Here is an 11,385-nt window from a genome sequence, read left to right as displayed (position 1 = left end):
CTCGGTTGGAATTAGTAGCAACATTTTTAAACCTTTACTTATTACTGATTATACTGTGGGGACGAAAGTCCCTGCTTTACTAGATAGCAACTTTCAGCAGTGGATGTCTAGGCTCGCACATCGATGAAGAACGCTGCGAACTACGATACGTAATGCAAATTGCAGGATTCAGTCAGTCATCGAAATTTTGAGCGCATATTGCACTTCCGGGTTAGTCCTGGACGTATGCCTGTATCAGTGTCCGTACAATAAACTTGGTTTTCTTCCTTCCGTGTAGTCGGTGGAGGAGATGCCAGATGTGAAGTGTCTTGTGATTGGTCTTCAGACCGAATGCGAGTCCTTTTAAATGTACTAACTGTACTTTTCTTGCTCAAAAATCATGGTGTTACTAATTCAGAGGCTGTCATGATTAGCCAGTCGGCGATTAATATGAATGCTATAAATAAATTTGATTAAGGTTAGCGGTTTAGTTTGCTTCTGCGAATTAATAAAGCAGACTGGAATAGGTTTCTGCTGTGGCATGATAATTAATGTACCGTAGTTATAATTGACGTTGCCTTTGGATCGATTTCGCTAATTTTATAGGTTGTGACGAATAGCCAGTCGGCGATCAATTTGAATGCTTAAGCTTAGAAATGAGTTTGTATTTGCAGGATTATTAGCTTCGGTTAATGAGAATGGCTTATTAAAACTTGATTCTGCTATAGCAAGATGATTGATGGACCGTAGCTAAGAGTTGCATTGCCTTGAATTTGTGATTCCTATTTTTGAGTTGCTATGAATAGCCTGTCGGTGACCAGTTTGAATGCGTTAAGGAGTCATGTTTTAATTTGCAGTATTGATGCTTCGGCTAATCGATACAGCTTATTGAAACTTGGTTTTGATGATGTATGAAAATGTGGTGAGCCGTAGCTAGGAGTAGTGATACATTAAATGGAATACCCGAATTTATGGAAGTACGTAAAAGAGCTAATAAAAACATATGGCTGATGTACCCAATGATTTGTGGATGTTTGTGATTGAGCAACGTAAGTACGCAATGACAAGCGGGATCTCCTTTTGTCTTTACTTTCTTCCTTGATGCATGTTTCTGAAATAACATCTAATTTGTGAATCTATTTGGTGCATCACTTACGATTTCGGGACAAAAAGGCTTAATTTTGTCATTGATTAAAGCCGACCTTGCCTCAAAAAGGCAGCGGTGATGTAGGCGGCCACGTCTTAATGCGGTCACGCTCTACTTAGGCACACACCCTAGCTTAGCGAGGAAGCGGTTAGACAGTCTACTCTTGTGTGCCGTGAGGTAGTTGTGGTGGGTGCCTTAGCGACCTCACCCAACGCACTAAGTATTCTGGCTAAAGGCCGCGGCGAAAGGGGTGACTAGTCCTGTAGGATAGCACAATATAGCTCTACAAAAATAATTTAGCGTGAAAATCGATGACAATCAGAGTAATGTAAAAAACTCCGTTTAGTAATCTAATATTTAAGCGAATGGTTTGATACGTCGTCCTGTTAAACAATTATGTTTAAATTCGGGAAAAAAACATCTCGACGTGATCAAAAATTGACGCATTAACTCTGTTACAATCACTCTACAACATGTATTCGCGCAGCACGCTAAGATGGGTGGGCCGTGATCATGACCCCTTCACTAGAAGTTGCTCAACTATTACGACATCTTCAACTTATGGCTGCAATTAGGTAAAAGGAGAACTACGAAACTTGCTTTCTTGCCTTCTGTGTCGATACTAATAATCGCGGCACTTAGTCACGAATCTTGGATTTGGACAATGGCCAGGCTGCTGAATGGTAAAGCTCGTTGATTGCGGCCAAGTCGCCCTTGCTAAGGTACTTCCGTTGCCCAATCGCATTCGTAGCCGTCTCATTGCACATCGCTTCAGTAATTTCAATGCAATTGTCATCGTCGTTAAGGTTACAGAAAATTGTACCCTCCTTCACACAATTCTTTTCAACGCTTTTGCTGCAGATGTTAGGCTGACAAAAGCCGTACGACCGTGGATAGTGCATGACACTTTCGACATCGTAAGGGCCACCAACGCTGAGTTCGCGAATACTCATCTCAGACCACAGACTCTGTTCAATTGAATCCCACAGGACGCCAATCGAGCGCTTGGGGTGCTGGTGCTCGTGGTACAACCCGAGCGAGTGGCCAATTTCGTGCATCGCGGAGCCGTATACCGTCTTCAAATCATCGTCCACCTCGAAACACCGGTCCGCAAGATTCATAATCTGTGGTCCATCGTCCGTAATGCCGATACTCGAGTTGCAGTCACGCCCAACGGTCGGGTGCTTGAAATCCACATAATTGACACACGAGTCACAGTGCGACAGTTTTTCCTTCTTGCACTTGGCTGTGTTCACGAATCGGACGTTTGTGCTTTCCTCGTACCTGTTCATTGCCTTGTAAATATAATCTTCGTGGGTTTTATTAAATGGAAATTCCTTGCTGAGCTGGTAGCAAACGACACCGCCATCCCAGATACGAGTGGTCGATACCACAACAAGCGAGAGTTTCCTGTTACTGTCATTATCATCGTCTCTCTGAGCCTCTTTCTTGAATCGTTTCTCAAGTTCACGATAGTTTGTCTCTCGATCAATCCGCTGCTGTAAGTCGGTAGTAGGACAGGCCACCTCTGTGGCCTTGTCGTGCACACGCTCGATAAGGTAGCACCCAACGACTCCATTCGAGCACGCAACATATGAGTTTTCACCATAGTATTTCAAAGTGCGGTGGCGCAATACCACACCATTACTTTCACAGTTCTTGCCCCTGGCCCTCGAAGGCGCAGTCGAGCTTGCTTCTTCGTTCAAAATATCAAACGTCGTGCTGAGCATTGTCGCCTCTTGCTTCGCCGTCACTGACACCACTAGCATCATAAACACATAGGACCGAGCCCATACTGTCATTGTTAGGAAACGACACGTTGCGAAATGTGCCGACGCAATGAACTTGCTTGACGTAGAAGGCTTCCGTAAGAAAATCAATTAACCGGCTGTCGTAGCGCTTCTGCAACGGTCAGGAACAGAAATTCCCTTCACTCAATCTAAAGCTTTTGTCGAAATGTATTGGTCACCGTTTGCAATACTATTGTCTCAGACCTCGCCTCTTTGTGATCCTTCGATGGACTCTCCAGAAGCTACGCTCGTTTCAAACTGACACCTGTAAGCGTAGAAGCGAGAACGTCAGGCCAATCATTACGCTCTCCGCGTAGGGACGTTCTGTACTTAATTGAGCAGATCTTCAATAATCCACGCTGGTGGTATGGAGTCAGATAAGACTTGCCTATGTTCTCCAGCTGCTGCAGTAGAAAGCACGCGTTTTGCCCGGTTTACTCAATTACAGGCTTCATGTAATCTCATGGCTTTGTCTTTTAACGTAGCAACTTGACATTTTTCATCAGCAGTGTCGATTCGTTAAAGAAGAAATATATGAGTTTCTCGATCCTAAAGGTGGCGTTCGTGGCAGGAGCGCTTCTTATCGCCACGAACGCCCTCACGTATCCGGCTTGCGCGCCAAACGGCAAAAAGTGCTGCGAGTATGGCACGGGCAAGATGAAACACCACGGCTATATCGCTATTATCGAAAATAAGGAGCACTTGACCGTCACATGCTCGAATGGCACATTGCTGTGCTGCCTTGAAGATCCGATCAAGACTGCGAGTTTTGATCCGGCTGAAACCATTGATTGCCCAGGTAATTTGTCAACTTAAAACGTGTGTCTGTGTGTGCGGCTAATGTATTTGGTTGCGTTCAGACTTCCGCAAGATGATGGAAGATGGCACGGAAATTATTTACGTGGAAGGTGTGGAAGAATCTGGCGCCGGTACTGTCAAACCTGCGGCTTCAGTCAGCTAGACTTGTGGTGCAGGGGCATAATTTAGCTCTGAAGAGTAATTACTAATACACATTTGAGTTCCTGCGAGTTAGTCATTCCTAATGAAAGCCATGTTTGTACGGAATCACATTTATTAAATAGCAGTCGCGTAGAGGTAACGCGATAATAGTGATGTCTTCCTTCGGACATAATTCTTTCTAGTCATATGTACTTCAAAGGATTTGGCCGTGTTGCGGCTGATCACCATACTTAAACAAGCTAGACGTCTTGAGATCCCGCTTCAGAGGGGCCCCCAAGGTATCAAAGTCCCCTTCACGCCAAGCAGGTGACCCGTGCGTGTCGTCGTCTACAGGTCTTGTTTTCTTGCGTCGTGAGCTTGTTGCTACCAAGCGAGGACCAGCTGAAGACGAGGCCCAGCTTCGTATAGACTTGTGGTTCGAAGAAGCCGAGGAAGAGCTACGACGAGACGAGGAAGACGAGCTGCTCGAGTTGCTGACACGGGAGAGACCACTACCACTTTGCACGCGAAACAGGTGGTTTGACCGACGCGGAGGATAATTACTCGGCTGCTGCTCCGCCTGTTTGGGTGGGGAAGGAGCAGGCACACGCTGTGGACCTGTACGCTGGATGTCTGGCACTGGGGAAGAACTGTCTTGAGACCCTGAGCTCATAGTGCTTTTCGAGCTGTCACTACTCGTACTTTCGCTCTGGTCGGGCTCATCAAAAGATTCGATCGCCTGATCAACAAAGCTGTTTCTTTGACTCGTTTGACCATATCTGCTGCTTAGCTCACTCGTACGAAAGGATCCGTTCGTGCCGTCGAAGAACGAAGCACTAAGTTCACTGCTCATGTCTTCGTTCGGGTCGTACGAACCTTTACCTCTGCGTCGTAGTGAGTCCTTCAAGACGTCCTTCCGTCCGTGAGATCCTTGGCTCATACTGAGGCTCGTACGAGCAGCTTGAATTCGGCTAATCCGGACTGACGCGCTAATTTCTGCGTGAGGGCTAAGCACCGTCCGTCGAACCCCAATGACACTCCGGGCAAGTGGCTTTGGATCATGAGTAAAGAGCAGTTCATCGTCTTCGAGACGTCGTCTCCTCGTCGTTTCACGCATTGCAAAACGTTCATTCGGTCGCAGTTTGGTGTCTTGCAACGGATTCGGAGGCAGCTCGCCCGCAGCTTCGGCCGTAGCGAATAGAATCGAGTCTCGCTGTCGACTATAGCTGCGTCCCATGCGTGTAATGTACTGCAGCGTCTCGCCCAATCCCGACGCAAGCGAAGACATCTTGGACACGCGCGTACGATTCACAAGCGATTTGTTGCGTTGGTAGCACAACCCGCAGAGTTTCCAGCCCTGAAACGACGTCGTGGATAAACACGACGAGCAGACAAAGATGCCACATACATTGCACAAGTGTTTTTTCTTGCGAGAGAAGAAGCGGGCAAGCGCTCGCTGACACGTTTGACACTTGCGTTCGCGGTTCGACCGTGACGTTAAGAGCCCAAAGCGAGAGGGTTTCGTAGAGGCTGTTTGGGCGGCTTCGCCACTTGTTACTGCATAGTTTTCGACCAATTGTCGATACCGGATTGACAAGCTATAGGCGTCGTGGAGACTCGAGAACGCGCCGTAGAATGGCTCGGCACACTTGGTCAATTCGACGTCTAGCCACAGCTGCATTTTAAGAACCCCTCGGTGACTGGTTTCCGCAAGAACTAACAACATGGCGTGAATCGCCCCGCGATGGACATGCAGCTGAGCGTGGAGGCTATTGGCGCTCCGCATTTCAAATTCCCGCTCAGGCACGTCCACGGAGCGCAGCATTTTAAACACAAATTTATTGTTCGAGACGGGATGGACCCCACGTCCTACTGTCTCCATCAAAAGAAACTCTTCCGCGTGCCGCTCATCCAGCAAAGACCGATATTTGACGTGTTTTAATCCAACGTAGCGATACGGCGTTTCTTTCGTACGTGGTACGAGCGAGTCAAGCACACAGGCGTCCAAGAGCTGATCGTCACTGAAGAGCTCACTCTCGACACGACGGTAGCTGCTAGTGTCGTCAGCGTGCAGAGCACGCATGGCGTCTTGTAATGTGCCAATGACAGCCTGGCAGCTCGTGGCTGTTGACCGTCGTCGACCGCCGCAGTCGCGTGTGTGCACGTACGGATCGACGTTAATAGGCGGTCGCGAGGCGGCGCGCTCCCAGCTTGCAGAGATTGATGGCGACGCTGCACGGCTAAAGTAGTTGCTTTGCAAAACGTGCGCCACGCAGTTGGCATTATTTTGCAGCAGGGCCTGTGCACTTGCCGCAGCCGCGGACTGGACGCGCATGGAGAACGACACGACAGAGAGGTCTCGGCGAATGCGCGACGACCTGAATGAAGACTTTAAATCGCACGGTACGACGATCGTCGATTGATTTAGAGGCGGTGAAGGCGGAACGGCGCGTCGATTATGTCTGGACAGATGTTCCCTTGCCCATCAGCTGAAGATACCATGACGGTACAGAAAGGGCTTTATGCGTAGGGTATCTCGAGGAACGGGCTCGTATATGAGTAGAATAAGATTGTGGACCATAGAGCGTCGTGATGTAAGACGCGACTTTTATACCGTTATAAATTTTCAGAGGTCGCCTTCATTTGTGTGAATTTTTTATACCTAAGCTTTTCTACTTTGTATTAAATGCTCCAAGATTCTCATTTCACACATCTCAGATCGAGATTCGTTGAGATAAAAACAATCCGTTTTGTTGCAATCGACGTTTGCTAATTTTTTAAAGCGGTTCTGTTCCGTTGCGCGGTCGCGATGGTATTGTCCACAACCCGTGTCCACAACCACCCACGCTCACGGCCAACCCATCGAATCGTCTTATTGGGCAGTGTCTAAAAATTATCGAAACATAAGTCAACCCTTACTCGCTTGAAATTTTCATGACGTATACGCCTGACATTTCTAAACCTGGATTGATGATTGTCACCTAATGTACAGCTGACCGATGTTCACATGCCGGGAGCTTTATATCGCAGCTTGAGGCTATTTATGATAGTGAGAATATCAGAACGAAGGTTATGACGGCATCTTTGCTAGTCAGTGGGGGACAAGCATGATGGCGGGAGGATTTATAGCGTCATCCAGAGCAGAAAAGCCCTTGACTGTACCAGCTTAATTAGGCATAAAGTTATCTTTATTCATCATCTTGACGCGAGTTCAAAAAACCTAACGCTGCAATGCAGGTTTATACAAATGGCATATGACGAACTCAGGCTTTATAATTTTTTTTTAAATTACACCACCGTACGACCTTGTAAGGAAACGTATATCAGCAAGTGATCGTTGCGTTACAAGCCTCCCTTGTGTTGCTGCGTTTGCAGCATCTGTTGGCTAATTGTGTGAAGTCTACGGGCGTTGAATCGTTCGCCAAAATCCTCGACCGCTTGTAATGAGTCAACATCTAATTGGGGGAGTAGCTCTACCAACTGCAACTCGCACCGATAAGCCAGAACAGTCAGACCGAATAGACTTGCACCAACGTACAGGTCCATAATGGTCTTCGGCTCGAGATTTGCACGTAATAATTCAAAGCAACCAGTGTAAATCCATCGCAATAGATCTTTGAATGCGTTCAGTGATACACCATCGCGGTGCATGTAATAGAGAGGGATTTCATGAACCATACGCGTTGAGAAATCGTTTCCAGCCTCTTGCGTTAATTGGCCTTCACTGAATCCACCCATAAACATTGTGCGGAAATATTCTACTTGCAACAGAATGGCCTTGTGCGCTGGTAGTCGCTCAAATGTTCTGTCGTTCGACGGCTCTTGTAAAGGCCATAAAAACACGACATCAGCCATCTCTTCGGATAGTACCATCCGCTTCATATCATCTCCAAATTCCTGTGCTTCATGGGTTGTGGGCTCGGTAGCACGAAGAATACCTGTCCGTTGATACGAATAGCTTAAACTATGGCGTTGCTTGCGCCAAGTATCCAAACACTGAAAAACGAGTGCGTCGCAACACACGCGATTTGCAAAATCCTCAAGTGCTTTCCGTTTATGACTGACCACATCGAGGCGATTTGTATACAAGAATGTCAGAAAGGCTCGAAAGACTTGCGCGTCGACGTCCCTGAACGTGTCCACTTGAAGTAAATCGACTGCGTCTCTAGCTGCGTTCATGTCGTCTTCATTGTGATACGCCTTGCAAAGCGCGCGCAAAAGACCTTTGATGTAGCTGCTACGGGCACTCACGACTACTCGATGAGCCTTGATACGCTCTTCCTTCGTAGCTACTCCGACAATAAAGACAAGATCAGTAAAATCGCCACATGCAAGCACGAGATCGTAGCGAAGAGAATAGTGAGCTCCACGTGGCCGTACTGCCACTGCGCAATGATTCGATCCTGCACCGACGGCCACGGCGGCATTATATTTAAGGCCAAACACGCGCTGCGGATGCACCAAGTGCTGATATTTGCCATTCCCAAGCACTCCAAACGCGTTCCATCCCCACGACATTACGGAGCCGTCGCGCACAAGAGCAAACGTCGAGTGGGAGCTGCAGCATACACTCACTACGTGGATATGTGGATCATCGGCAAGGGACTGCTGCACTCGAGGGAAGAAAAAATGAGCATTGCGCTGGAGATCATTAAACGTCTCGCCAGCGCCATGCTGGCCGTATTCGCTGTGGCCCCACGTATAGACCTTGCCGTCGTCCGTCACTGCTACGCTATGATGGCTACCAGCAGCGACGGATACGGCAGGACGGGCAAGCTTGACCTCGGCTGGGAGCCAAGAAAGGTTTTCGCCTGTACCCAATTGCCCAAGAACACCGAGACCCCACGAAAAGCAGACACCAGATCGATCCGAGCATTCGTTTTTGCCCTTGATAGCCTTAGTGGAGTCTCGAAGGCTTGAGCAAGCAAGCGAGTGCTGCTGTCCGCATGCAATGTGCTGAATAAAGTACTTTTCTAACGCTGTTATTCGCTGAAATTCTGCGGAATTGCGTCGAGAGCCCAGGCCAAGTTGGCCATTGTCATTGTAGCCACAGCTGAATACAGCGCCCTCGTTCGTTGTAGCGAGTGAATGTGCGAATCCAGCTGCGATATTAGTCACCACAAGTCTGGCAAGCGGACCCGTGGCCGCTCGTGGGGTCATGCATGGCGCCCGAATCGTCTGTACCTTGACATTCTCGTCATTGGTAGCGCCAGCATCTTCGTACACTTGCATCGAGTCCCGTAAAAGTCTCGCCATGATAGAATCATCCATATGGTGCCGTATCTCTCGACGAGAGCGGGCGCGTTGAGATTCTTGCAACTCCTCGTTAGAAAGCCCCGCTAACTCGAAGGTAGCCCGATCCGAAGCGTCCACGGCCATCCCATTCTCGTCGTGAAGCTCCTTAGCCACAGGCAAAAGCCCCCACATGAATACGTTTCCTGAAAGCGTGAGAGCCAGTGAGTGGGACTCCCCGCACGAGATCTTCGTGACAAGCTCGCTCGCCAGCGTGCCACCGATACGACGAGGCGTTGGGACAGCTTTGGTTACGCCGGCCACGTCACCCAGACCCAGTTGCCCCTCCCGGCCCCGACCCCAGGAAAACACTTGGCCAAACTCATTCAGAGCGAGTGAGTGGCGTTCCCCAGCGGAAAAATCGACAATCACCTCACTGCGGAGACCTTCGACTTGACGCTACGCTGGGCCAAAGACACTTAGTTGAAAATGAAATGCAGAGATGATTTTTTATGAGACCGCACCATCTCAAACACTTCCTTGTCAGAAAGAGAAAGGCCCAATTGCTGAGAGTTATTGCGGCCCCATATGTAGAGGGCCATGGCTACCGAGGAAAATGACACGATGAGAGGGCACACGTGGATTATGCCATGAAGCGGATAAGCTCACGGTGAGTTCAGTTTCAATAAGCCAATTAGAAAAGAGGCGATAAATAAGGTTTTTGTCACGTCAGACTGCTATGTACCAATTCTGGCCAATCGGATAGTGTTTGTGATACGTTATATTACTCGAATATTGTCTTTTGTAAGACCCTTTTGAGATGGACACCACAATCTCCAATTTCTGATTAATCAGATGGTTAAGATCTAAAAACTCCGGAACAGGAATGATCAATAAAAAATAGTTTATTTATAGAATTTTTGACGATTTATTGATAATTAACTATTTTAAGGAAGATAATGCATTTGTTTTTCAAAAGGTGGATGATAAGGACATTGAAAAAAAGAAAATTATTCCTGTAGCCAAAATTTATTTAGAACAACTTAAGCTATAGCCCAAGTGTAACAGGCTAAAGTTGCCCTATTGTTACACAGTCCCCGATAAGTACACTTGGTGTGCTTAAGGAAATGGTCAATTACTAAATTAGAGTAATTAGACCCAGCACTCGGGTGTGGTGCACATTTGTGACCAACCCTTGTGTATGTGATGCACATGGGTGCATTCACATTAGGAGGGATGACGCGTAGCGTCTGCCTTGATGACGGCTAGCGTCATCCATTACGCGACGTATCTAGAATGATACGCTCGAAATACATATTAAGAGTTATCTATAGAGATGACATTCTGGTTGGTAAAAAGAGGTATTAATATTTAATACGACTAAATATAAATCAGTCTGAAAACTATTGCCTACTTGATTAGCGCGCAAGAGGGGCCGGACTACTGCTCCCGTGACGAAACTTTATCAAATACTTAGTGAGTTGTGTGAGGACGCTAATGCGCCCACCACAGCTACCTCACTGCACGCAAGAGAAGCAGGTTAAACCACTTCCTCGCTGTGCTAGTGTGTGTCTAAGTAAAGCGTTGCCGCATTACGACGTGCCCGCCTACACTTGGTAGCTTGAAATCCTTCCCACGACCCGCATCTCTGCGTGTGTACGTGAGGATGAGCCTCAAAATTGATTGGGCTCATTTTCCCCACCTCTCCGAACATCATCGGGAGGTGGCAGGGCCCATGGCGCAGGGACTTGGTGAACAAGCCCTGGCCAGGCTCCTGGGTAGTCCTCCTGAGCAACATATTGCTCAGTTGGAGCAGTTTGAGGCATTCGTGCTCGGACAGCGGAGGGCCGCGTCCGAGGCACAGGGCCAAACTGCGGCGGAGTCCGTCACTCAGACTCAGGATGAGCTGAGGCATGAGCAGGCTCGGAGCGAGGCTCTTAACAGGACTGTTGAGATGCTCTCTGCTCGGCCGGATTAGCCGAGGCCAATTCGAATGGACCCACCCAAGTTAGATGGAACTGCAGCGCACACGATTGTCCACTGGCTTTTAGCTGTGGAGCTATGCGGTGTCGCCCAGCTTATCGAGGACGACAGCCGGATGGCGTCATAGGCCCTGTCGCACCTGCGCAATAAGGCCTCAGAGTGAGCTTACTCGGCGCTTATGGCGGACAGATTGGCGTTCCCTACATGGACGATCTTTAAAACAAAAATTCGCGGTGTGTACCAGCCGCCGAACAACGAAGTGTTGCTTCAGGCGCGCTTCTTTGGGGCGCGACAGGCGAAGCGATCTCTGCAAGA

General features: G+C 48.2%; 4 protein-coding genes across 4 annotated transcripts; 1 reads left to right on the top strand and 3 right to left on the bottom strand.

Moving 5' to 3' along the window:
• Nucleotides 1-1,764: 1,764 nt before the first annotated feature.
• On the bottom strand, nucleotides 1,765-2,928 carry CCR75_003287 (uncharacterized protein; the record flags this gene model as incomplete). The annotated part of the gene is made up of 1 exon (XM_067961384.1): nucleotides 1,765-2,928. The coding sequence occupies one exon, from the start codon at nucleotides 2,926-2,928 to the stop codon at nucleotides 1,765-1,767; it is 1,164 nt and encodes a 387-aa protein (XP_067822023.1).
• A 423-nt stretch (nucleotides 2,929-3,351) lies between these two features.
• CCR75_003286 (uncharacterized protein) lies at nucleotides 3,352-5,840 on the top strand. The gene is made up of 2 exons (XM_067961383.1): nucleotides 3,352-3,715; nucleotides 3,777-5,840. The coding sequence occupies exons 1-2, from the start codon at nucleotides 3,451-3,453 to the stop codon at nucleotides 3,875-3,877; spliced, it is 366 nt and encodes a 121-aa protein (XP_067821931.1). The 5' UTR covers nucleotides 3,352-3,450; the 3' UTR covers nucleotides 3,878-5,840.
• On the bottom strand, nucleotides 4,070-6,190 carry CCR75_003285 (uncharacterized protein; the record flags this gene model as incomplete). Its single annotated transcript, XM_067961382.1, has 1 exon — nucleotides 4,070-6,190. One exon carries the CDS (start codon nucleotides 6,188-6,190, stop codon nucleotides 4,070-4,072), a length of 2,121 nt encoding a protein of 706 aa, XP_067821930.1.
• Nucleotides 6,191-7,197: 1,007 nt separating this feature from the next.
• CCR75_003284 (uncharacterized protein) lies at nucleotides 7,198-9,689 on the bottom strand (the record flags this gene model as incomplete). Its single annotated transcript, XM_067961381.1, has 2 exons — nucleotides 7,198-9,546; nucleotides 9,612-9,689. The coding sequence occupies 2 exons, from the start codon at nucleotides 9,687-9,689 to the stop codon at nucleotides 7,198-7,200; spliced, it is 2,427 nt and encodes an 808-aa protein (XP_067821929.1).
• Between the last annotated feature and the right edge of the window lie 1,696 nt (nucleotides 9,690-11,385).

This window comes from Bremia lactucae (genome assembly GCF_004359215.1).
Source record: "Bremia lactucae strain SF5 chromosome Unknown BlacSF5_NotPlaced_18_SHOA01000004.1_1233567bp, whole genome shotgun sequence".
NCBI classification, from domain to species: domain Eukaryota; phylum Oomycota; class Peronosporomycetes; order Peronosporales; family Peronosporaceae; genus Bremia; species Bremia lactucae.
This window is presented reverse-complemented; position numbering and strand designations above follow the sequence as displayed.